General features: G+C 60.3%; 1 protein-coding gene across 2 annotated transcripts in view; it reads right to left on the reverse strand.

Annotated features, from left to right (window-relative positions):
• ZFPM1 (zinc finger protein, FOG family member 1) overlaps positions 1-23,259 on the reverse strand; it is a 31,563-nt gene extending 8,304 nt beyond the window's left edge. For both annotated transcript variants that reach the window (XM_084294906.1, XM_084294905.1), the window contains exons 1-3: positions 23,009-23,259; positions 9,062-9,193; positions 7,325-7,420 (exon numbers count right to left, since the gene is read on the reverse strand). In XM_084294906.1, the coding sequence (XP_084151032.1) occupies positions 7,325-7,420; positions 9,062-9,193; positions 23,009-23,048 (268 nt within the window). In that variant the 5' untranslated portion in view covers positions 23,049-23,259. The remainder of the gene's footprint in view (positions 1-7,324; positions 7,421-9,061; positions 9,194-23,008) is intronic.
• Between the last annotated feature and the right edge of the window lie 466 nt (positions 23,260-23,725).

Consider the following 23,725-nt stretch of genomic DNA (forward strand, 5'->3'; position numbering starts at 1 on the left):
CATGGGTTCCGCATGGATTCAGCTCACCTCTGGCTTTTGCCTGGCTGTCCCTGGGGAACGGGTCCCTGCCCGAGCCCAACTGCCACCCCCCCCCACCCCCACTGCACCCCCCTAATGCCCCCCTCCCCCCGTCTCAGTGCTAATCAGCGGCGTTTGGGTCAGGAGACCACGTCTCCGAGATAAGCGCGTTCGCCTGACACTTCCCATGTCAGAGCACTTCATCTTCTGTGTATCAATCCCCAGCAGAGAAAACACACAGGCGCTGATAAAGAGAAAACCGTTCCAGACGGGGGGACAAAAATAGAGCCGGCCCCGCCACCGGGATGCACGCCGCAGCGGGGCGCATCCGCCCCCGTCCCCCCAAAAATGCAGCACGGGGCTGGGCCAAAGCGGGGCTCCCGGTGGTGCTGAGCCCGGTGCTGGTGGCTGAGGGTCTCCGGATGGGTTTGTGCCCGCACCCTGTGCACGATTTGGGATGCTGCTGGGAATGGCTGTGCCCCAATTTGTTGGGACACGGGGTGACACCGGGGTGCCCAGCTGGGTTCCTGTCCCCGTGCTCCTCGCCAAAGGACAGCAACACCCGGAGCGAGGAGGAAAAAAAAGGTCTTCCCCAAATAAACACGCAGGGCACAGGGGAAATAACGGAAAAAAAAGGGGAAAACGGGTGGCCTTGGGGATGCCACCCAAGCTGAGCACACATGCAGCGTCCCCAAATGGGGACAGCCACCCACAGGTGGCCTCGTCCACGCGTGAAACCAGCCCCGACTGCCCCAAATTCAACCGAATCGCCCTGTCCTCAAAGCATCGCAGCAGGGACCCGGGACGTGCCAGGGCCCAGGGGGTGCCACCCCATGGGGACGCTGGAGGTGACCGGTGCGTGGAGCCCGGCGGCCCCAGGGAGCAAAGTCCGGGTGCCCCGCGCTGCCCTCGCCACCGGCGCTCGGTGTCAGCACCCCGCGGGGTAAGAGAAGCGACCCCGTTATCTAATCTCGCCATCGGTTCCCGGCGAGGCGGTACCCCGCGGGCGGCCCCGCCGTTATCGCAGGAATTCTCATCTGCGAGATGATTAACCACGTCGGGCAGGGAAGGGGCTGCTGGCTTCGAAAAGGAAAAGCAGCAAAAAGGAAGGAAGAAAGGGAAAAAAAAAAATACCACCTGGGGGTTTTGGTCCCAATAGGGGCACCTGCTGGGCACAGCACGGGGTCCCCATGGCAAGGGGACAGCGGTGCCGCTCGGGGACAATCAATCCCCTGGGGCTGGCGCAAAAGTGGGGCTGGTCCCCTCGCCCCGGTGTTCACCCAGGGGCTGGCAGCTCCTGCTCGCCCAGGCCCTGTGCCTTGCCTTATCTCCTCATCGAGAGATTTCAGAGAAATAGCCTGAGCTCTGCCGGGGAGCAAAGATTAATCCCGTCCTCGCGCCGCTGCCGTCTACCGGCGGGTAAATGAAAGAGAAAGCTCCTGGGGCACCCAGGGCGAGCTGGGGCTGGGGTCCCAGGGGGGTGAGGATGCGAGGTGACACACGGTGGTGTCCCCATGGCCATGGCGTGGGCTGCACCAGCAGATCTGGACCAAAACCACGGGCATCCTTGTGGCAAGGTGCATCCATGGCACGAGGGCAGCGGGTGGGTGAGGACGCAGTGCCAGGACCCACGCTGGCTCCTGGGTGCTCAGGAGGTGCAAACGCACACCCCCACACACACGTGTGCGCGCACACACGTCCGATTTTCCTCCAGGAGCGAGCAGGAGAGAAGGGCTGCACCCATCCCAAAAGGCTCCCACGTCCCGGGGCCTCCATCCCCTCGCCCCAAACGCACCCGCAATAACTCGAACCAAACCCTAAAGAATCAGATCTGCCCCGGGCTGGGATCTCCGATGTGAGGACTCCGCGGTGTTTGCAGCTGCCTGGATACTATCTGGATAAATACAGCTATCAGGGAGTCATGAGACCGCTTCCCAGCACCAGCAGCACCACGCAGCAGGCCTATTAATACAGCGCCCCGGCCCCTGGGGGGCTGCCAGGCCTGGGGGCCCCCACCCCAAATGAGACACCCCCCAGTTCCAAAAAAAACCCAACAGAGAATGGGGACAAACGGGTCCCAAGCCAGCCCCTCTGCGCCCTCAGGGTTGGGGACCCCCGGAGAGGAGAGCGAGTCCGTCTGTCCATCGCTTGGTACCCGGCCTCCCAGCTGGGAAAAATCGAGTCGGGGGGAAAAAAAAAAGGAGCCCCCCGAGCCCCCAGCCCCGGCGCCGCACGCCCCCGGCTGCTGTTTTTCGACGGCTGGAAGGCGTCGGAAGGAATAAATCCTGACAACTCAACTAGCGCAATGATGTGATGGCACCGCGCCGATAAGATGGAGGGAGCCGATTGGGAAGAGTCTTAAGCCGCGAACACGCAGCATCTCCACTCTTCACCTCCGCTCACAAAGGGAAATCTCTCCAAAGGGGCTAAGGAGATTATCCCGGCTTTGCCGTCCCGGGTGCTCGAGTAATCAGGGCAGCCTTGGGAACAACAAAGGAGCGAGCAGGGCTTAAATTAGAGCGGGCGAGGACGGGCGGCTCGGGGTACCCGAGGGTGCTGATCCCGGGGGCACCGTGGGCCAGCCCCGCGCCACGGGGGGAGGCTGAGCAGCCCCATAGCTTCGGGGTTTGGGCCTCACGCACCTCCCTTCCCCCTGCTGCTGGGGTTGGCGGGGGATTTCTGCCCTTATCGCCCCGCACCATCGCTCGCCGCGTATTGATTTTTCGCCGCCCAACACCGGCGAGCCCTTATCGCGCCGAACCCTGACCCCGCTTAATGGAGGAGCTGTTACCTGCCCCCGCGGGTGCTTTACGGGACAAGGGGGGGTGGTGAAGGAAGGGTGCTGAGCCCCGCTCGCCAGCTGGCCCGCAGCTGGCAGGCGCCGCGGCGGTGCCACGCCGTGCCCGGGTACCCCCCGCAGCCCGGGGTGCCCTGCCCCAGCAGGATGCGTCCCGATAAGGCTCCCCGAGACATTTGCCTTTGGGGTGTTGCTGCAGCCCGCAAACGCACGGGGACTCGGGGACGAGGGTTCCCCATCCTTCAGGAAGGGGTGGCACGAGGGAGAGCTGGAGGAGAGGGATGGGGACGCAAAGGCAGAGCGGGGGCCCCCCCTTTCTTTTTCCCCCCCCCCCCTGCAGACAATAGCGGCTGCCCTGGCGTGAGATGCTATCGCGGCTCATTTCAGAGCTGAATGGGTGCCCTCCCAGCCAGGATATGATGGGCCCCGCAGCCCCCTGGGCTCTTTGTCACACCAAGCTGGGCTCTATGGGGGGGCAGAAATAATCAGAGGGACACAGAAAGTGCTCACGGAGGGCTGGGAGGAGGGAAAGTTTCGGGGTGACCCCAGCGAGGGGTGGCCAGAGCCCTGCCCCAGAGTTTGGCACCTCTCGGGCCCCTTGTTCCCACTCTGTCCCCACACTTGGGGCTACTGGGACCCCCCCGGTGCTGCCCAGGCAGGGCAGAGGGGAACAGGGAGGTGCTGTGGGGAGCTGGGGGGCAGGAAGGAAGCCCCTGGGAGATGGAAAAGGGGAGCAGAGGGACCCAGGCAGGTGTACGGGGCAGATCCACGCCCCTCCACCCAGTGGTGTCCCCAGACTGCCCTCAGCATCCCCCCCCAAACCATCCTCAGCATCCCTCCTCCCTGCGGCATCCCCAACCCTGGCAGGGTGCTGCACCCTGCAGGTCCCCCTCCGTGTCCCCAAACCAGGACAAGCGTCCCCATCCCCTCTGGGACACATCTCCAGCCCTGCCACCAAACATCCCGCTGCCTTCTGTGCCGGCACGGGGCTTGGCTTTGCTTCCAGCAGGCACAGGCTGGGCAGGGGGGCTCCTCAGGACCCTAATTTCTCCCCTGCGCCCCCCTCTCTCCCCGGCAATCTACCACAACCCCGACTATCTGCCGCTGGGCCCGGCTGGGGATGATAAAGAGAAATAGCTGGAATAATTTTTCCCACCCACACATACCAGCGCGGAGGGGAAGGGGGAGCGCGGCGGGGCGCGCGGGGCTGTCCGTCAGGACGAGCCGTCCCCTCCTCGCCGTGCCCTGCTCGCCCCGATAATAAACCTTGAGGTTTGCACACAAGCTCCAGGCTGCGAGAGATTATTCAGACAGGAGTCACGGCGCAGATAAACACAACCGAACAAGAGAGGGAGGCGAACGGGAAAGGGGAGGGAGGGGGGAGAGAGAGGAAAGGGGGAAAGAGGAAAAAAGTTTGCAGTTTTACTCAGATGCGGCGAAAAATAATAATAATAAAAATTCCCCCCCGTCGTGTGCTGGAGCTGGCGCTGCACGTGGTGGGCGGGCGAGGTGGGATTTGGGGTGCAGGGGGGAGGCAGAGCTGAGCATTGCTTTGTAAGGGACCCAAAATCGTTGTCGCAGCTTGGGGACGGCGAAATAAACCCCCCAAAAAACGAGGCAGCAGCGGGATGCTGGGGCTCAGCGGTACCAAAACACCCACGGGGTCCCCGAGCGCTGGCACCGCGGAGAGGGCAGCGGGCACCCTACCTGGGCGCCGTGGCAGCGTGGGGGGGGGATGTGGGCAGGAGATAGATAAGGCCCCTTTGGTGCGGTGGCTGATCGCTATCGGCGGCGGCGTGCCAGGGAAGAGGCGGGGGCGGCTGCCCCGGGGTCGTGGTTTTTGGGGTGGGGGACACGCCAGCGGTGCCGTGAGGCTGAGGCTGTGCCGCTGTGGGGTCCCTCCCTTCCTGCAGCAAAAAGCTTCGTGCTACCTGGCCTGCCAGTGGGGATTCTCTGGTGTCTAGTATTGAGGTTGAGCTGCCCGGCCCTTGATCGTGGCTCTGCTCTCCCCGTGCCAGCACCAGGTTTGCAGCATTTCACAGAGCATCTCGCTGTGCGCCTCCAGGACATTCAGCTGGGCACGGCCAGGCTGGCTCGGGACAGGAGGGGACAGTCCCACGCCCCCAGCTCTCCCTGCTGGAGAGGAGCCGAGGCCGCAGGTGCTCCCAAAATCCTCATCACGGGCCCAGCTCCAAGGCAAACAACGACGAGTGGGAGAGATGGAGAGCTGGGGCAGGGGAGAGCGCCGATAACGGGATGGTTTGGGGGACGTGAGTGGGTGCCAAGTCCCCCCTCTGACCCCGCTTGCTGCTGGTGGGCACGGGCACTGGTGATCCCCTCCCAGCACCTCTTCAGAAAGTGTCCAAAAACGACACGAAGCCACCAAAACCGTGGCCGGGGAGCAGCCCCACTCCGGCACGGCCACCGAAACAGCCCCGCACATCTGTAAACGCTCCCAAGTTGAGGATTATAGATTATGGTATCAGCTATTTGCATATCAGAGCTGCGAGCAGCCAGCCCACCCTGGCGAACAAGGTCATTGCAAAGATAAAAAAAAAAAAAAATTACTCAAAAAAAATACTCCTCCTGCCCCACGGGGCCAAGGAGACCCAGAGAGAGTCCCCACACGGTGCTGCAGCGCGGAGGGACAGCAGCGAGGGGACGGGGGGGACATCTCCGAGCTGCTGTGCCACCCTGGGGCCTCATGAACCCCTTGGAAATATATCCCAAGCTGTTGAGCACCCGCAGGGCAGCGTGCCCACCGAGCACCCATTACACGTGCCCGGAGGGCAGGGGGTTTGCAGACCCTAAGCACAAAACCCCCCGGCCCCCCAAGACCCCGCGGGGCGCGAACAAAGGCGCCCGGGAGCAGCCTTGCGCCCGCCCGCCCGCCCCCCCCCACCCCCGCCACATCTTCGCGGCTGCCATTGCTGACATACGGCGGATCCTGCCAGATAAAAAGAAAATTCAGGCTGCTCAGAGTTTCCCTTTTTGCCAGCTCCATCCCTGATAAGTGCAGAGCCTGCAGAGCGCCTGATAGACGGGCTATCGCGGCGGTTGGTGCGAAAGGAACACCCTATCGCTGCAGCATCGCCGGACCGCCATCAACTCCCAGCCACACAGAAATTAATACCACTCCAATTACCAGAATAGAGATGGGCTGGGAGAAGGCGATAATAAAATCTCTTTTACATAAAGAATGCAAATAACCCGCGCTGGTTGAGGGGGGGAAGGGGAGGCAGGGCTGGAGCGGAGGCTTCGCACCGCGCGCCGCTCGTTTTGGGGAGCCCGCGGCGAGGGGTCCGGCTGGGCAGCGTCCTCCTGAGCACTCCGCTACGACCCCAAACGGTCCCACTTTTAGGAAACCCTGAGGTGGGAGAAGGGGATGGAGCTGGAGCTCGCTTTGGCCACGCAGATGGGCTGGGAAGGTTTGCTTTTAGGAGAGGAAGAAGGTCCCCAGCGAGGCATCGCGCCCACGGGGATGGCAGCGCAGGAGCCCCGCGGTCACGGGGACAAAAGGCCAGGGAGCAGATAAAGAGGAGCTGGAGCCTCGCAGCTCCTTCCTGCCGGCCGTGCAGGAAGGGATGGGGATTATCAGCGGGGCCGGCGCGTGCTTCCCCTCGGCTGGCACGGGATGGGGAGCGGGGCCGGGCGCCCCATCGCTGTCCCCCACGCCGTGGGGATTTCGGCAGCTGCCGGCACACGTGCGCTGGCCGCCGGCCCTTCCCAGGGCTCTCCAACACCCAGCCTGCCTGGGTGCCCACGAGGACGCAGCGTGTCCCCCAAGCCACCCCCATCACCGGGCTGGGATCAGCGGCGAAGGGCGATCGCTATCCAGCACCGAGGTCACCCCTTCCCGTCATGTGCGGCGGGGAGGAAACGCGCTGCTGCCAAAACGGCCCCCGAGGCTGCCGAGGGGACACGGGGGCTGCGCAGCACCCCCGGGGCAGCCACCGGAGCCCAAAAGGTGGCACGTGCACCCGTCAGGCTCGACGTGCTGCTGCCAGCCCCAGCGGGCACGTGCCCGCAGCCCCAATCTGCGGAGGAGCCCCGACCCTAAACCCATCGGCGCGGAGGTTTGGAGATAGCGGCGCGATAGGGCGCGGGGCACCCACACGGCTGGCCGGCCCCCGCGCGGAGATGCCAGCAGGGAGATAGTTGGCTCTATTCGCTGCTTGGGGTTTTGATAAGCATCACGAAACCACTCGAGCTTCACTCTTGTGGTTGCCAGGATGTGTGCGAAGTGGCCTCGACAGAGCCCTCCCCGCGCCGGGGCGCGCCATGTCCCCGCTGCCTCCAGCCCGGCTGCTCCTGGCGTGGTTTTTACAGACCCGAGGGATGTGGGAGAACATCACCACCACCTCCTGCATCTCCTGTCCCAGCAGGAGTCTCGGTGCTCGCAGCGTGCCCAGGTCTCAGCCCCACGACCCTCCCTGGAGGAGAACACCCCAATGCCTCCAGCTGCTGCCCGCTCCCAGGACGCAGCACGGTGACCGGCCGGGGACTCACCTGGCCCATTCCAAGAGTTCGGCTCCTGTGGGTTTTCTCCAGGATCTGGCTTCTCGGGCTCCTTCGGACTCTCCGGGACATCTTTCGACTCTGCCTCTGCAGCAGGAGAGGGGAGGCACAAGGTCACACGTGGAGAACTTCAGAGGCAGCCGCGATGCACCGGGGCGAGGACGCACACGGGGCTCACACCCCAAAATCACCAAACCATGGCCACAGCCAGGCCCACGTGGGGTCCCCACGGACAACCTGGGGCACCCAAAACCCCAGGTGCCCCCCATCCCACACCAAAAGGGGCCACCAAAACACCCTGCCAGCCCCGGGGGGCACCCGGCTCTGCCACCACCCCCTCGGCACCGAGCGCCCCGCGCCACCCGGTTCGGTCCCGCTCCCGTCACGGCTCTATTTGTGGCGTACTCATAGCAACTTGATAACAATTATTTTTCTCCATTAACTGCTGTTGGAGATGCAGCAGATAAGGCCTATCTGCATATGACAGTGTGGAAGATTAGCGCCCAAAGTACATGTTTGCCTTCGCGTCCCGGGCGGATAACCAGCGCGGAGCCCAATCGATAGGCGCCAGAGCGAACACCCAGGGGTGACGTCACCGGCATTGGAGATTATTAATACAGGTGATAAGCGGGATGATTAACATCAAATAAATCAATCACCGGGTATAAAAGTCCTATTATTTTTGGCTATAAATCAAAGTGCCTGGCATATTGATTTTTATCCATCTCGCTGAAAGCTTTAGTGGCCGTTATTGCTGCTCGGCGTTATCTCTGCTATCACCTCTTTATCAAGCCAGGCTAGTGCCAGGTGCAGCTCCGCGCCCGGGCTCCCAGCTCCCTCGCCCCCAGCCCCGCTCCCCCATCAGATAACGCTCCCCGTGCTGCCGAGCAAAGTTTGCCTCCGGCCACCCCTGCCCTCCTGCCCCGACCCCGGTCCCGTTGGGGCCCCGGTGGCCGCACTGACCCCGCACTTTTGGGGTTCGGGCGCTTCCCGGGAGCCTCAGCTCCTTCCCGGCCGGCTCCATTAGCCTTGCCCCGCCGCCGTTATCTCGCAGGGCGCTGCAAACATTAACTGATTAGGATTTGCCCCCACCTCCACAGGAAGGAACTTAAAGGATATCTGGGGACCGTGGCAGCCCGGCCCTGAAACGCGGCCGTCCCCGGGGTGGGGCGCGGAGCGGCGGCAGGCAGGCGGCGGCGGCGTGGGCAGGAAGCAGGCAGCAACGGCACCGCGGGGGGCTCCGGCCCCAGCCCCACCAATGTCACGTCGGATGCCAGCCTCGAGGGTCCCTCCGTGTCCCCACATCCCTCCCACGCAGCCATCGAGGGGGGTGAAAGGCGCTGGAATGGATTTGGGGTGATGGTGCTTGGTGGTAGCCAGCAACCCAGCTCACCTTTGGCTTTCAGCAGCCCCATGTGTGACCCCCCCAGCACGTTCCTGCCCCTGGGAGGGCTGAGATTGCTCCTCCCTGTCCCCATTTCCCCCTGCTGGGGTCTCCTCTGTGCCAGGGAAGGGCCACAGGAGCCCACCAAAGAGCATCCGTGCTCCTGGCCATCATCCTGGGGCCACACAGAGCAGCGGGATGGAGCACCCAAAGCCCACCTGGGTCTTACTTAACCCCCTACTAATGACGGGGCGGGGAATGCTTCATTAGCTAATTAACACCAAGCACCAGCAGCCGACCCCACGCTGCGGGGAGCAAATGGAAAGCCCTGACGTGCTGCTCACCTTCGCTGCTGGGGGGGCTGGAGGCGTCGTGCTCGGCAGAGCCCTCCTGATCCGAGGCAGCCCCTTCCCTCTCCGAGGGGCTCTTCTGCCCCGCCGGGGCGTCCTCGCCTTCCTCCATCGCTCCCAGGGAACCTGTGAAACACAGAGGGGTGGTCAGTGGGGTGGCAGAGCCCTGGAGCCCTCCCCAGGCAGGACCCTGCTCGCTTTGAGGGATGCTCATGGACAGGGACACCCTACAGCTCCACACGGCACAGGAAGGGTGACCCCACACTGCCCAGCATGTCACTGATGCCCCTTGTCCCCGTTCTAATGGGGTTTACGGAACCACTGCCTTGTTTTAGGGTGTCCCCAGGCGATGTTTGGTTCCCCCCCAAGACGTGGGGCTGGAGGAACGAGCCCCAGAAGCGAGTGGGGTCCCCGTTGCGCATCCCCCACGGCATCCCCGCACCGGGAAACGGGGAGCGCGGGGCGAGTGGGTGCGGGATGTGCCGCGGGTACCCCACAGCCCTCGGCACGCTGCCATTGCCATGGCAACTCAGCATCCCACGGGGCCGAAAGGAGGCAGGGAGAGAGGAAGGAGGCCGGCAGGCGACTCGTGCCGGCACGTGGCGGGCACCGAGCGGCCAAGCCCCCGGCATCGCCCCGGTGCGCACCGGGGCAGGGGGAAGCGCGGCGGGCGGCTGCGCGCAGACCTCAGCCGCTCTCCGTGACTCCAGGCAGGGATATTTACACCGGGAGAACAAAGGGCCCATAATCTATACAAAGCAGACAACAATGAGCGTGAATAAAGAGGCTGCCGGAGAAGGGAAGGCAATTTATTCTAATTCTGCTAATTTCAGTTCCAGCACAATTAAAAAGACTCTGATAATATTCAGAAACAATCGCCGGCTAACAAATCGTTTCTCTCGCTGTAAATGAAACATTGTTAGGCTAATTTTTTCTTTCACGCCTTCGCGGCTCTCAGGCTCCTGATAAAGTTAACCCAACTCGTGCCTGCACTGCCAGCACGGGACGGGACGGGGACGGGGCCGTGCCTGCCACTCGCCCCAGGGTGCCCAACAGGGTGCCCCATGGCACCACCACCCTCCCGAGAGGTGATGGGGTGGAAACTGATCCTATAAAACCTCGTTGATGGGTAATGCACCGGCACGGGGTGCCCATGGGGATGGGGACACGGGGGGACAGGTGGCACCCGCGCCGGCCACGTGCACCCGGTCCCATGTCACCAAGGACGCGTCCCCACATCCAGCGTGCCCCTGCGAGCAGCCCTGCCCCAGCCCAACCATCCCCAGGGGAGTAAAGCACCACGGCCAGGCAGGTTAGAGGAAATACTGGCTATTTAAAAAAAAAAAAAAATGGGAAAAAAAAAGGGAGAGAGGGAGAGCGAGCGGCGGAGCAGGGAGCAGAGCGTCATTTCTCCGGGATTGCTGGAAGCCCTGCACAGTTATCACCGCACACAGCCTCCCTCGGCTTGCCTGATCTGTCTATTCTTCATTAAGCAAATACGCTGAAATGGAAATGAAAACATAATAGCTATTTGATTTTCGGCGAGATATTTTGCATATTGGTTCAGTGCTGATAGTGGAATTTCATCAACTCCCTTTTTTCATGCTTTAAAACTGAATTACCGAGGCTGGCTTTACAGAGAGGGGAAGAGCCAAAAAATGCTCTGGTCCAAGATACTCCGCTTGGCGATTAACTCTTCTTCCTCCTCCCTCCCTTCCTCTCTCTCTTTTTTTTTTTTTTTTCTGATAACGAGGAGGGATTTTTTCTTTTTTAAATGACAGCAATTGGAAGAATTGGCATTAACCGCAGGCGACGCACCCAAGTCGCTCGGGTGCCGGTGGCGGGGTGGGCGCAGCGATGGGTGCCAGCGCCTGGCCTGGTCCTGCTCCACCACCACTCCCCTCCCAGGATGGGGGCCAGGACCCCCATATCCCACCACCAAACCTGCACCCACATGGCTACGTCCGGGCGCTGAGCCCCAAAACTGGTCCCCAGCAAGGAGGGGAGCAAGCGGCCGTGCGCCCCGGCGAGCGCGACGGCTCCGAGGGGCTTCTCCAGCATTGGGAAAATCACCATTGCCCAGGTAATGATTTGATCATTCCGCTCCAATTAAGGTTCTCCCAGCACAGGAACAATAAACCTTTTCTCCATGCCTTGCACTTATCTGGTAAATTAAATAAAAGGGGAAAAAAAAAAAAAAAAAGAAAGAAAAAAAAAAAAGGAGGGGGACTTTTCCAGGCTGCCAAGAGAGAGACCCTGGACGCTCCAAAAGCAGGCATGCAGACAAGAGCAAAGCGATAAGAGGCCTCGATAACAGATAGAAAATAGCAACAGATCCAGACTTTCCCACCAGCTCTGCGAGTGGGGAGGAGGAGGAGGAGGAAGAGGAGGAGGAGGAGTCCCATGGAAGCGGGTCCCGGCCACCGCCCGCGTGCTGCCAGCGCCGCTGTGACCGCGCGCACGTGCGAGCTGGGGGCGACCCGTGCTCGCTTCTGCTTTTTTTTTTTTCTTCTTTTTTTTTAATTTTATCAGCACACATCAAAGTCCAGGAGCTTATTTTATTTATCTTCTTAAAATAAAACGGATCTGCCGCTGCCAAGCAGAACGACGGCGCTCGGTGAGCTGGGGGCTGAAGGCTGACCACGTCCCCATGCCTCACGGTGACCGCAGAGCCCTGGGCTGGGGGAAAACCACGGTGTCCCCTCGGTGTCCCCCCCGTGCCCATACACCCCAGGGACCTCCCTGGTGTCCCCAGCACCCCGGTATCAGCGCTTGGCACAGCAGGACGATGGGTGCAGCCGTGGGGTGAGCTGCTGGAGAGCAGAGAGCTGCCCTATTCTTCATCTCCACAGCATCCTTCAAGCTCCTCCTCATCCCTACGCTGACCCCGAAGTCATCCTCAAATTAAAACCGAAACAAAAAAATCCCCAAGGGGCCAGCTGAGGCTCGCCACCAGGTCCAGGTGGGCCCAAAGCAGCGCTCCTGGTTTGCAAACCCTCCGGGACGCTCCCTGATCACGTCACAAGCAGGGAGATGGGCTTGGATAGCAACTCTTTGGGGTGCCACAGCTGCCTCGAGATCCCCAAGCTACCTCTTTACCCCCAAACCAGCCCAAAATTTACGGACAAGAGGCAAAGGGCTGCACTGCCAGCAGGTGTGCCCTGGGAAACAGATCCTCAAAGAGGGGCACATCCACTCCCGGCTATGGCATCGCCAACTGGAGGTGCCCAAACAGAGTATCGGAGGTGCCCAAATCATATATTGTGGTTGTGCCCCCCCTCCCAGCAAAGCCCCCCCCCCCGATTCTGCAGCAATTCGGCCAGGTCCGGCACAGCCCGGGGATTCCCCAGGGTCTCGTAGCAAGGTTGGGCTGCGGCCGCCCCGCAGCGAGCAACGCCCGGGGAGCAACCTGGGCTGCAGGGCGATCCAAAAAACCGCCGCTATCTGATGGGCCAGCGGCCCGTGCTTCTCACCCAATTTTTCCTGGTACTTATTAAGGTTTCTCTTCCAGCAGCCCCGATGTTCTGCGTGGCCTCGGGTGCCCCGGAGTGGGGATGCCAAGAGCCCCAGCCGAGGGCAAACGAGGTTTTGGTGGCTGGGAAATGACGCGAGTCCCCAAAGGTCACGCTATCCAGCGGGTTATTTTTGGCTCCCTTTGGCCGATCTTTCCCATCTCAACCTTACCAAAATTACAACGTATTCCGTGGGGAAGCCGGGGATGGGAGCAGCGGGAGGGACCTTCCCGCCCCGGGGACCCTGTTTTGGAGGAAAAACGAGCCTTGCTGAGCGCAGGGTAAAACTCTCCCCTATCAGCCCCGGCGCAGGTTTGGAGCAGCATCCCCCCTCCGAGATATCAGCATTTTTAATATCAACCCCATGCACGGAGCTGATAATGTTGGGGCCAGCCCCAGCCGTACCTATCTCGAATTAGGAGCCCTTTTCTATCGCGCCCAGATAAACTCGCCCCGCGGCTCTTCTGTGTTAAAAGGGTAAGGAGAAGAAAAATAGTCGGGGAGCTGCTAGGCGGGGGATTTGATAGTTTGTGATCATTTTTTAATTATAAATTATGATTTCGGCTTAATTTACCTGGAGGGACGGATGCTGCAATGGCTCACGCCTGCGCCCCGGGGTCTGCGGGTGCAGGGCAGCAGCACCCCCATCCCGAGCATCCCTCCCCAAAAACGAGCAGCCCCCTTTGTTGGGGGGGGGGAAAGAAAAGCCAAGCGGAGAGGCAGAGCCTGAGAAAAACCAGCCCTGCTGATAGGGGAGAGATTGGTTTCAGCCGGAGCTGCTCCCCCTGCCAAGTCCACATCCTATCTGCGCGGGGTGCAGTTACTTAACATTCATCACCGGCTGAACTCTGTAACTTTATCAGCGCCCGAGCATGGCGCCATCGCCGGGCCCAGCCATTCCCGGCGCTCAGATAGGTCCGATAAACTGCTGATAGATTACAGGAGATTGTTTCACTTCAGGGGACGCGATTACTAATACTAATAGCGAGGGAGCCCGCATCATATCAAACAGCCGCCGAGGGGAGGGGGGGGAGCGGGCCGCGGGGGGCACGGGAAAATAATGAGAAAGAAAATACAGGAACAATGACAATGAAGTGACTTTACGTTTCAGATGGGGCCGATAGCGCCCTGATAGATTTTAAGAGAGGAGAGCTTCTAATAGAGCCGTCCCCGGCCCCGGCGCATCAGATGGATAGGAGCAGATTGCTGCACGGAACGGGGACGCGGCTCGGCAGAGCCCTGCCTGGCTGCTGGAGGGGACTGGGGGGGGGAAAAGTGGGGGTCCCTGCGTGGGGATGGGACCCCGGTGGCTTGGGTACAGCGGGGAAACTGAGGCAGCACCCAGCAGGGCGCAGGAGGGGATGTGTGACCAAGGGGTGCCCGGCACACACGGATGGGATGGTGCAGCCATGGCAGCCCCCCTGCTCCGGGGGGGCGAACAGGGAAGGATCCAAGAGGATCCTTGGGAAGGACCCAAAAGGATCCTTGGGAAGGACCCAAAAAATCAGGATCTGAGCGGGTGCACCCAAAGCAAGCTGCTCCTGCACCAGCTGCCTCGGCTGCTGGTGGCCAAAGGGACTTCTTCTGGGTGAAAAGCCTCAATTCCCAGATTTCCCCTCCAACATAGGGTAGCGCTGTTCCATGGGGAACAGGGCCTTTTTCTGGGTGAAAAGCCTCATTTCTCATATTTTTCCTCCAGCATGGGGTAACGCTGTTCCATGTGCAGCCTGCACGGGGCCCCAGCAGGACGGGACGCTCGCCCGCCAGCACGGCCCCGCGGACACAAGGTGAGGGCGAGGCCAGAGGTCAGGCTCTGTGCTAATCCTGCGACAAATTACCCCGGAATTACCCCGGAGATCCTCACCGGAGCCGGCCCCCACCTCTGGCTGCTGCTCGTGGGAAGCGCTTTGGGTCGCCGACTGGCGGAGCTGCTGCAGCCCCGTGAGCCCACCCCAAAGCAAAAAGCACCAGCAATGGACACAATTTTGGACGGATTTTACCCAGTTCTGAAGTTTCCGTGCACAACAGCACCCGGCGAGGACACGGACAGAGGGACAGGGACATGGGCAGTGCTGGATCCATCAGGCACTGATGCTCCAGCTGGGGCTCCCTGCTGGCTCCCAGTCCCCCCAGTGCACCCAGTGCCAGCTTCCAGCACCACCCAGGACTGGTGCTGGGTCCGTGGCCACCGATACAGGGACGAGCAGGGATGGGGGGCTCCGGGAGCAGAAAACACCCCTAGCAGGGCACGAGGCAGTCTGTCTGCAAGCAGCAGGGCAACCTGCCAGCACCGAGCTATGGGACGAAGGTCACAGGAGCTGCTGGCCCCAAAAACCATCACCGGGGCTCCTGCATCCCGCTGGCAGCCCATGCCCCGGTGGATGCAGAGCCCCCCCAGCACCCTCCACAGCCCCCCAGCTCCCTAGGGGCAGCGCTTTGTGCCCGGCTCCACCAATAACGGGTTTGTGTCTGTGCAAACGCGCGCGCCTGGGCTGCCTTTTTTTTTTTTTTTTTTTTTTTTTTTTTCCTGTTCTTGGCATTTTGGTGGAGCGAGATAAGAGTAAAAAACAACAGAGCTGCTCGGAGAGTGAAAAAGGGAGATAGATAACGCAGATACCGACTCCTACACAAAACAGTCCTGGCTTTATCGCTGCTTTTTATCACAGTGCCTCTAAAAAAAATAAAGAGAACAGCCCAACTGGAATGGGGCAGCACATTAAAAAATGAACTTTATACTGTTTGCTCTTTAGTTTTATATTTAGATGAAACAAACTTAGATTCTTGCGGTCGATACCTTTCCGAGCGCGAGGAACCAAAAAGTCTGGGAGCCCCATTTGCTCTGGCAGGGCTGATTGAAGAACCTCAAGGAAAATTTAGGAAAGCGCCCGATATGGGTGATTTTTGGGGTCCCTGCCTGCTCCCATCACCCAGCCCTGTTTGAGGCCACCAGGCACAATGGCTGGAGCTTCTGTAAGCCGGGATGGGATGGTTGGGATGGTTTAATGAAGCACAGCTCGTGCCAGCAGGATGAGGCCGAGCCCAAAGCATCCCTACAGGGCTGGGTGTCACCATCCCTGGGGCTGAGCCCGTCCTCTGCGCTCAGAGCCACGGCGTGACTGGCACTCGCAGTAAAAAGCTTGGAGAGGCACCCTGGGGTGCAGAGCCAGCAGGCCTGAAGCTGCAGAAGCAGGTTGAGAAATGCAAACACCTCCCTGAGCATCCTCATGACCAGCTGGGAGTCCACGGGGGACAAGCAGGGGACAGGAGGAGGGTGCTGGGGTGGCATAGCCAGCATTGGGGTGGCACCACGAGCACCAAGGTGGCACTGCCACGTGCCACAACCCCACGGCATCACCACAGCTGGTGACACCAAACACCCCCAGGAGGTGCTGCAAAGCATGGCACGAGCAGGTCCCAGGTGGCCGAGGGTCTCCGTGCCACCACGGGGACGCAACCGCCTGTGGCTGCACCGAGTGGCCACGGTATTTTGGGAGCAGGAGGCACGGAGCGGCAGCAGGACCGGTGGCAGCACCAGGAGGTGCGCAGCCCCACGTGCTTCCAGCAAACCCAGCGCACACAAACCCACGCAACCCGGCCCCGCAGCCCTAAAAATCCACGGCACCCCTCTTTCTGGTCCGTCCCTGAGCAAGAGGGAAGGGAAAAAAAAAAATAATAAAAACGGACTGGAGCTTTTTTCCCTCCCCTCGCACTCCCTTCCCTACCTTCTTTTTGAAAAACATAATTTATCTGTGTATTATCAAGAAATCCAGACACTTTAATCAGTGAGCTATGAAGTCAGTATTTCCATTCTTATCTAGCGGAGGAGTGGAAATGGAGAGCAGATAGGCAGCTCCGAGCCGGGCCGTGGTGGGGAATGTTAATGGGAGGAGCGGCAGAGCCATTGGCTACCGAGCCGCTGCTATCGCTGCCATTATCGGGGCGTTATCGAGGCAACCATCGCAGCGCAGTAATGGGGCCAGTTCAACTTTCCGCATTATCATAGGAGCTGCAAGTAGCACGAGAGGCCTCGCCTGGGAGACGGAGCAGCGCGCGAGCGGCCGAACTTCCCGGTGGAGAAGGAGAGGGGAAGGCACCGAAAGCGGAAAAAAAATTAAATAAAGCTCCGGGGGTGGGTGATGCCGCCCTGCACAGGGCGCACGCCGCGTGCTGGTGGCACCAAACGTGCCACGGGGATGTCACCGGCGCTGTCCCCGTCCCACACGCCCCCGAAATCGCCGCCCGACCCCCAGCTCGGAAGGCGAAGACAATGCGGCCGCGTCTCATCAGCTGCGCAGATCGCGGCGGCGCGTTTCCTCCGCGCGCCGCTGAATGGGAGATGTCAAGAAAAATATGTCGATGTGAGAAAGGGGAGATAAAGAATTATTTTGGAGGAAAAAAAAAAAAAAAAAAAAAGAAGAAGAAGAAAAAGCCGTGGAAGGCTCTTATCTGGAGTGACTCATAGGCACACACTCCTTAACCCTACTGCGGCCCAAGGTCAGCAGTTGCATTCCTTTCGGCATTTCATCCCTTCCCAAAAAAACATGTTGCTACAGGAACAATGAGGAGCCTTCACTGCCGCGGCAATCGGAAGAGGGAACTTTATTACCCCCGAAACACTTGAACTTTTCTGATAAAACACGAAGCAGGACATCGGCCTCGCCAAGCCGGAGCGTCCAAAAAAGTCCTGAGTCAGGCAGCAAAAACGGTCATGGGACGAGGCACAGAAAAAAAAAATAAATAAGAGCTTGGCCTTCTGCTTCCATCCGTGCTCCTCTCCGCGGGGAGGGAGGAAGCCTCCTCTTCCCCCTCCTAGGGATCAAACCCAAGGTCCTGGGTGCCCGCGGGATGCGCAGAGCTGGCCAACAAGAGCTGCTGCTGGGTGCCGGAGGCATTTGTCACTTTTTCTTCCCAAATGCAGAAAGCCAGAAGGTTTCTCTGCTCCTGCCATCCCCCTGCAGTGCCCTGAGCCGTGCCTTTGGGCTTTCCCTTCTCATCACGTGGGAAAATCCGGGCTGGTTTTGTTCCATGGCACCACCAGAGCCTGCGTTTTCTGAGGCTGCAGTGGGAACAGCAGCGGGCAGGGCAAGCATCCTCCTCCCTTGCTCAGAAAGGGCGTATTTGACCCCAAATCCACCAACACCACGAAAAAGACGGCAGCTCCATCCCCAGGCTTCGCCAGCACCGCTGCTCCCAGTTTGGGCACCTCAGGGGCATCGTCATTGTCACGGATGGGGGTGGCACTGACCCCATGGATGGCGCAGGGCTGGGAGCACGGCTCCTCTGCGGGATGCCCCGGGGACGTCCCCATCACCAGCAGGCAGCAGAGGCAGACAAGGGCACGGTGATTCCTTCGGGATGCCACCATCAGACGGTGTCCCCGGGGCTGTCCCACCTGCAGCACGGCGCAAATCTCCTGCGGCACCCCCGGGGGAAACCGCTGCTCCCTTCCCAGCCCCGAGCGCCGAGCTGGCCGCCTCGCAACTTGGCGAAAGGGGAAGCTGCAGCTTGCTCGGTGGCCTTGATTCACGAAGGGAAAACAGAGACCTTGCCCAACTGCACGAGTCCGGAGCCACAGCCTTCAGCCCCAGCAGGGGCTCCCCGTGGCTCCCTGCAGCCCTTTGGGGACGTCTCCATGGGGGTGGAAGAGCAGCAGGCACAAAGGGCAGCACCCATCCATCTCCCCACGGGCCCTGGAAGCCGAGCCCATCACGACCAGGATGCTGTTGGCAAACAGATTTTGCTGCGCTGCCACCCGGACGGCATCCCGCGTGCAGCCAGACCCGCTGCTGGGGGCTTTTTGGGGAGAAACAACCCTTTAACAAGGGGAGAAACCCTTTAACAAGGTCTGGAGATGGGCACGCCGCGAGGGGAGCGCCCACGGGGCATCCCCTCGTTGGCACAGCCCAAAGACTTCGCACCACAGCGATCAAATTGCTCAGGGGGATGCAGGGACGAGCCACCCCCTCTGCCCCCAGCCGTGGGGACAGCTCCTCTTCCACACCTGGGGCCCATCGGGACACACGCACCCGGACCCCTGGCAGATTGGTGACCCCACAGCGGCTCCGTGGGGCCCCACAGCCCCTTCCCACCTTCCAGCATCACCCATTTTTGGTTGAACCCCTCTACCCAGCACCAAACAGGGGCTGTGGCCCTGCTGGATGTGTCCCACCCCCATCAGAGCATCACCACCTTACCCTGGGGACCCCCCCACATGCCACGGGGACACCCCAAGGACCGCGATGGGTCCTCCCCATCAGATTCGCATCCCAAGGAGCCAACAGCAGCGGCTGCGGGGGCAGAGGTGCCACGGGGCTTGGCACCCGTGCCAGCATGGCTGGCACTGAGTCACGGCTGGCAAGCGCCTCCGAGGGGCTTGCACAAGAGGGGAGGGGCTGGCACGCAGGGTGGCAAGCACCCGTGGGAGCAGGACAGCCACGGGGGCCGGCCCCGGTCCCCCGGCATCGCAGAAAATACCGGTTTTGGGAGGCCGCCCCTGTCCTCGGGTCCTCCCTGCAGACGAGGCGGGGAACCCTCCCCAGCCAGCGGAGCAGCCCAGGGGGGGAAAAAAAAAATCCGCCACCCCAGCCAGCCCAACGCCCACCCGTCCCGGAGCATCCCTCCCCGGCAGGCACCCGTGGGGGAAAGCGAGGCACGGAGCAGCGGAGGCTGGCGGTGGATGGAAAAGTGCAGCAGCAGGGGAAAAAAAAAAATATTAAAAAAAAAATATATAAAATAAATCAGAAAGCGGAGGTAGTTAGTCACCTGCACGCTACCGAAAGGAAAGGACCGCTCAGAGAGCAAACAGCAGGAGGAGAGGGCAGGAGGCGTGCCGGGAGGATCAAAAGGCACGGGGTTACCACGCCGGCACTAAAAATAGGCTCTGGGCCGGCTACTGTAATCTTGACAAGAAATGCACTCCGGCTTTCCACAAGCACCCCGCTCCCGGGAAGGATGGCTCCCACGGCCCCGGCACGCAGCGCCCGCGGGCAGAGCTGAGCGAGGGAGGGAAATAAAAAAAAAAAAAAACAACAAAAAAAAAGCGCACACACACAAAAAAAAAAACCACCCAAAACACACCACCGCCACCCCGTCGAGAAGGAGGCAGGGTTTGAGCAGCGCAGATCTCGCCCGCTATCTGACACCATCTAATAGCAATTAAAAAAATATCCCCACGCAAAAATGTGACTGCGCTGCTACCCCCCCCCCCCCCAACAAAAAAAAAAAAAAAAAAAAAAAAAAAAGAAAAACACAGCACCCAACCACCGCCGTGTGTTTGCTGCGCGGAGCAGGACGGGGCGATAGCGATCGAAAAAGAAAGTCAGCCCTCGAACTAATGCAACATCTGTAGGTGATAAAAGGCGCTGAGGAGAGCTCGGCTTCTACACCAGCCTTGTTTCGGAGCACCAGCATGTGGGGGGGGGGTGAATAAAAACACCCCCTGCGAAAGGAAAACACACATGCAGCTGCCCCCCATCAGATAATTAGAGCGCCTGCATTAATCACATTTGCAGTGGAACAAATTGTTGGAGCCCTTTTGCCCCTCTTTTCAGTGTTTGTTATTGTAGCGAATCCTGCTCCAGTCTGGTCGGGAGAGATAAGTGGCCCTTATCTCCCCTGGCAATCTTTATCAGGATGGAGATCGGGCCTCCGCGCTTATCGGGAGCTCAGATCTACTCTAGCTGAAAGCAGAATAGAAAGGGAAAAGAAAAAAAAAAGAAAAAAAAAAAAAAAAAGAAAAAAAATAAAACACACAGGCAGGCTCCTGCAAACTACTACAAAAATGTTCGCTTCCAGTTAATTTAGGAAGGGGGGGAATAAAAAAAAAAAACAAAAAAACAACAAAAACCAACACAACACGTATGTATTAAAACAACAGCACCCGGCGAGAGGCACATCAGCAGCAGGAGATCAATCTGCGGCTTATCAGTTCCCCCATCTGAGGACCCGGCGCTGTGAGCGCACGCACACGCAGCTGCCAGGAGCCTCGCTCCTCAGCCCCGTGCCCGCGCTCCCCTGTTTGAAGTTAATAAATATAACAGGCTATCGGGGCGAGAGATCAGCTCCTGCTCTCTATCAGCCCCTCGCATCTATCTACCAGCAGAACAAAAGGCAGAAGAAGAAAAAAAAAAAAAATAAAAAAATAAAACAAAATTAAAATAAAGCAGCAGCAGCAGCTGCAGGGAGGCTGCTGCGTTTTCAGCACTGCTGATGGAAAAGGGGGGGCTGAGCCGCAACCGCCCCCCCCAGGCACGGTCCCCTGGGGTAGGTATCAGGCATTTGGGCCCCTGCAAAATGAAAAAGGTTTTGGCACCAGCTGAAAAGCCTGCGGGGAGCTGCCAGCGGCTGGCAGAGCCCTCCTGCTGCCGGGGGGGATCCAGGCAGCACCCTGCATCCAGGAGGGGGGCTCAGGACCCCCTCCCCAACACAGCCATCCCCGGGGAAAGTCGCTGCGTCAGGAAGGCTTGGGCACAAAAAGCTGATGGAGAAGGTTAAAGCAGCTGGTTAAATATAGTCCAGGGTCTGATCTTTGTCTTATCGCTCTTGGCGATCGCCCGCTCTCCCTGCGATCTCCCCTCCGAGCCCTTATCGGCGCTGCTCATCGGGCTTCAGAAAAAAAAAAAAAGAAAAAGAAAAAGAAAAAAAAGAAAAAAAATATAATAATAAAAAAAAAAAAGAGAGATGAAGACAGAGAGAGAACATAGCGTCACTGAGGAAAATAAAATAAGCAGATATGAATCTGGAGGAGGTTTTAATGCTCCAGCCGAGATGATAAAAAGGATAGACTTTGTGGAAACAGGTCCGGTCTGTACATTAGAGGAGTCTGGTTACCAGAGCCCTGATTCATGCATACTTTCCCTCCTCAGGAGAGAGCAGTCGGAGGCAGCCGAAACGCGCTCTCGCGGCGCTCCACGTCTCTAATGACTGTTTTCATGTTGACACATACAGGAAGGGTTCCAAGCTTTCAGCTTTTAATCAGTTTTGGCCATCGCTGGCGGCCTGAGATCAGCCTCCCACTTTATCATTTCTTCACATCTCGGCAGAAAGCAGCCGGGGAAGGGAGAGCTGAGCCGCCCGCGCCCCGCCAGCGCGCCCGCCGAGGCTCAGCACCCCCCCCGTAGCCCCCTCTGCCCCCCTCTCCGTGGGCTCCCCGTGGCCGTGGCACGGAGCCCACGGGCCGGCAGGATGCTATCGCCCCATCGCTGTCGTTACTGGGGCTACCGGAGAGGCTTCTCCAGGTTTTTCCCCCAGCTGGAGCTCGCGTGCTCCATCGCCACCAGGGATGGAGCCGCCCGCACGAGGGGCTTGGCTGCCCGGGCACGGGGAAGGAAAGCCACGGAAATCAGGTAAAAAAGGAATTATCCAAAAGGAAAAAAATAATAATAAAAAAAAAATCCAGGAGGCAGCCGGGACTATTTTTAACTCTACCCGGGTAAAAGTCTAGCTGAGCTTTATCACCAGAACAATCACCCCAGGCAGGGAAACAGGTAGGTGCAACTCAGCCTTGCAATTATTTCAAGAGAAAGATAAAGCTGTATTATCACATGGTGGCCAGCCTTCCCTATCCTCGCATCTCGGCCTTATCGCCAGCTTCGATCGACTCAAGGGGAAAAAAAAAAAAAAAAAAAAAAAAAAAGAGAGAGAGAAAAGAAAACCAACAGAGAGGAAGGAGGGGGGTAAAAAAAAAAAAGAAAAAAAAAAGCAACCAACAGAGCCCGGCACCGAAAAAACTTCCAGCACTTTGCCCAATTTCTTGGAAGACGCGGCGGCACATTGCGGCATCGCGCCGGTGGGCACCGATAACGGGGCTCCGGGGGGGTCCTGGAGAGACACCCCCAAAATCCCAATCCCCCCCCAGCCCTAAGGAGCCTTTGGGTGCCGGGGGAGCCCCCACGGAGCTGGGGGAGCCCCGTGGGGGACGGAACCCCCGTGGGCGGCCCCGGGGAGCCCCGGCCCCGCTGCGGCTGAGCGGCGGGCAGGGGAGATAAGATCCCAAATTTGAGGCCGTCCCGACAGAGAGATTTTTATCGGGCCGGGACTCGCAGAGCGGAATATTTGTGAGCTTTATCGGGGGCCCCCATCGGGAACCGGTACCGGAGGAGCCACCGAGCTGGCGGGGAGGGGAAAAAAGGGGGAAAAAGGGGGAAAAGGGGGAAAAAGGGGGGGGCGGCGGGGACGAGCTGGGAATGGGGAACGGGGCAGGGACGAGATGGGGAAGGGGGACGAGGAATGGGGTCGGGGAATGGGGATGGGGAACGGGGATAGGGAACGAGGGGGGGGGCGCAGCGGGCACAACCGGGACCGGGGCTCCCGGGGGAGGACTGGGGCAGAAGGGAAGGAGCGGGGGGGGGGGTGGAAAAAAATAAATATAAATTACAAAAAAGCGAGGTGAGGCAGCACCGGGGGGGGGGGGGGGGAAACCGGGACTCACGTTTGATCTGCCGGGGGTTGCTCTGTTTCCTCCTGGACATCGCTCGGCGGGGGGCGAGCCCGGCGCCCCGGCTGGCTGCTGGGCGGGCGGTGGTGGTGGTGGTGGTGGCGGTGGGTGGGTGCTGCTGGTGCTGGGGGTGGTTTTGGGGGCGGCAGCGGCGGCAGCAGCCCCCCCCCACCCCCCGGGGCTGCTCGCATCGCCCGCCCGCCCTCCGCTGCCGGGGCCGGGCCGGGGCCGTGCGCGGCGGAGCGGAGCCGCCGCCGCCGCGGGATTTTTCTCAATGGGGCGCGAGGCCGCCTCGAGCCCGCCCCAGCCCTCCGAGGGGGCGGGGCCGGGCTCCGACGAGGCTTCTCATTGGCTGGTGGCCGCTCAGCCCCGCCCATCTGTTCCCAGACGGACACGCCCACCGGATGGCGTAGCCGGCGCGCGCGCGCGCGCGCGCGCCGCGTAAAGGGGCGGGGCGCGGGGCGCGGGGCGCGCGGCGCGGAGGGGGCGGGGGGAGTGGGGGGAGTGGGGTCGCCCCCCCCCATTAGGGGTCCCCTTTTTGGGGTCCCCTTTTTGGGGTCCCTGCCCCTCTGCAGGGTCCTCAAGGTCCTGCTGTGAGGCCTCAGCCCCCCCCCCAAGTTTGGGGTCCTGACCTCATTTTGGGGTCCTCGGAGCATCCCATAGGACCCCAGCCCCCCCAATTTGGGGTCCCAACGTCAATTTTAGGGTGTT

This window comes from Netta rufina (assembly GCF_964035555.1).
Source record: "Netta rufina genome assembly, chromosome: 13".
In the NCBI taxonomy this organism is placed as follows: domain Eukaryota; kingdom Metazoa; phylum Chordata; class Aves; order Anseriformes; family Anatidae; genus Netta; species Netta rufina.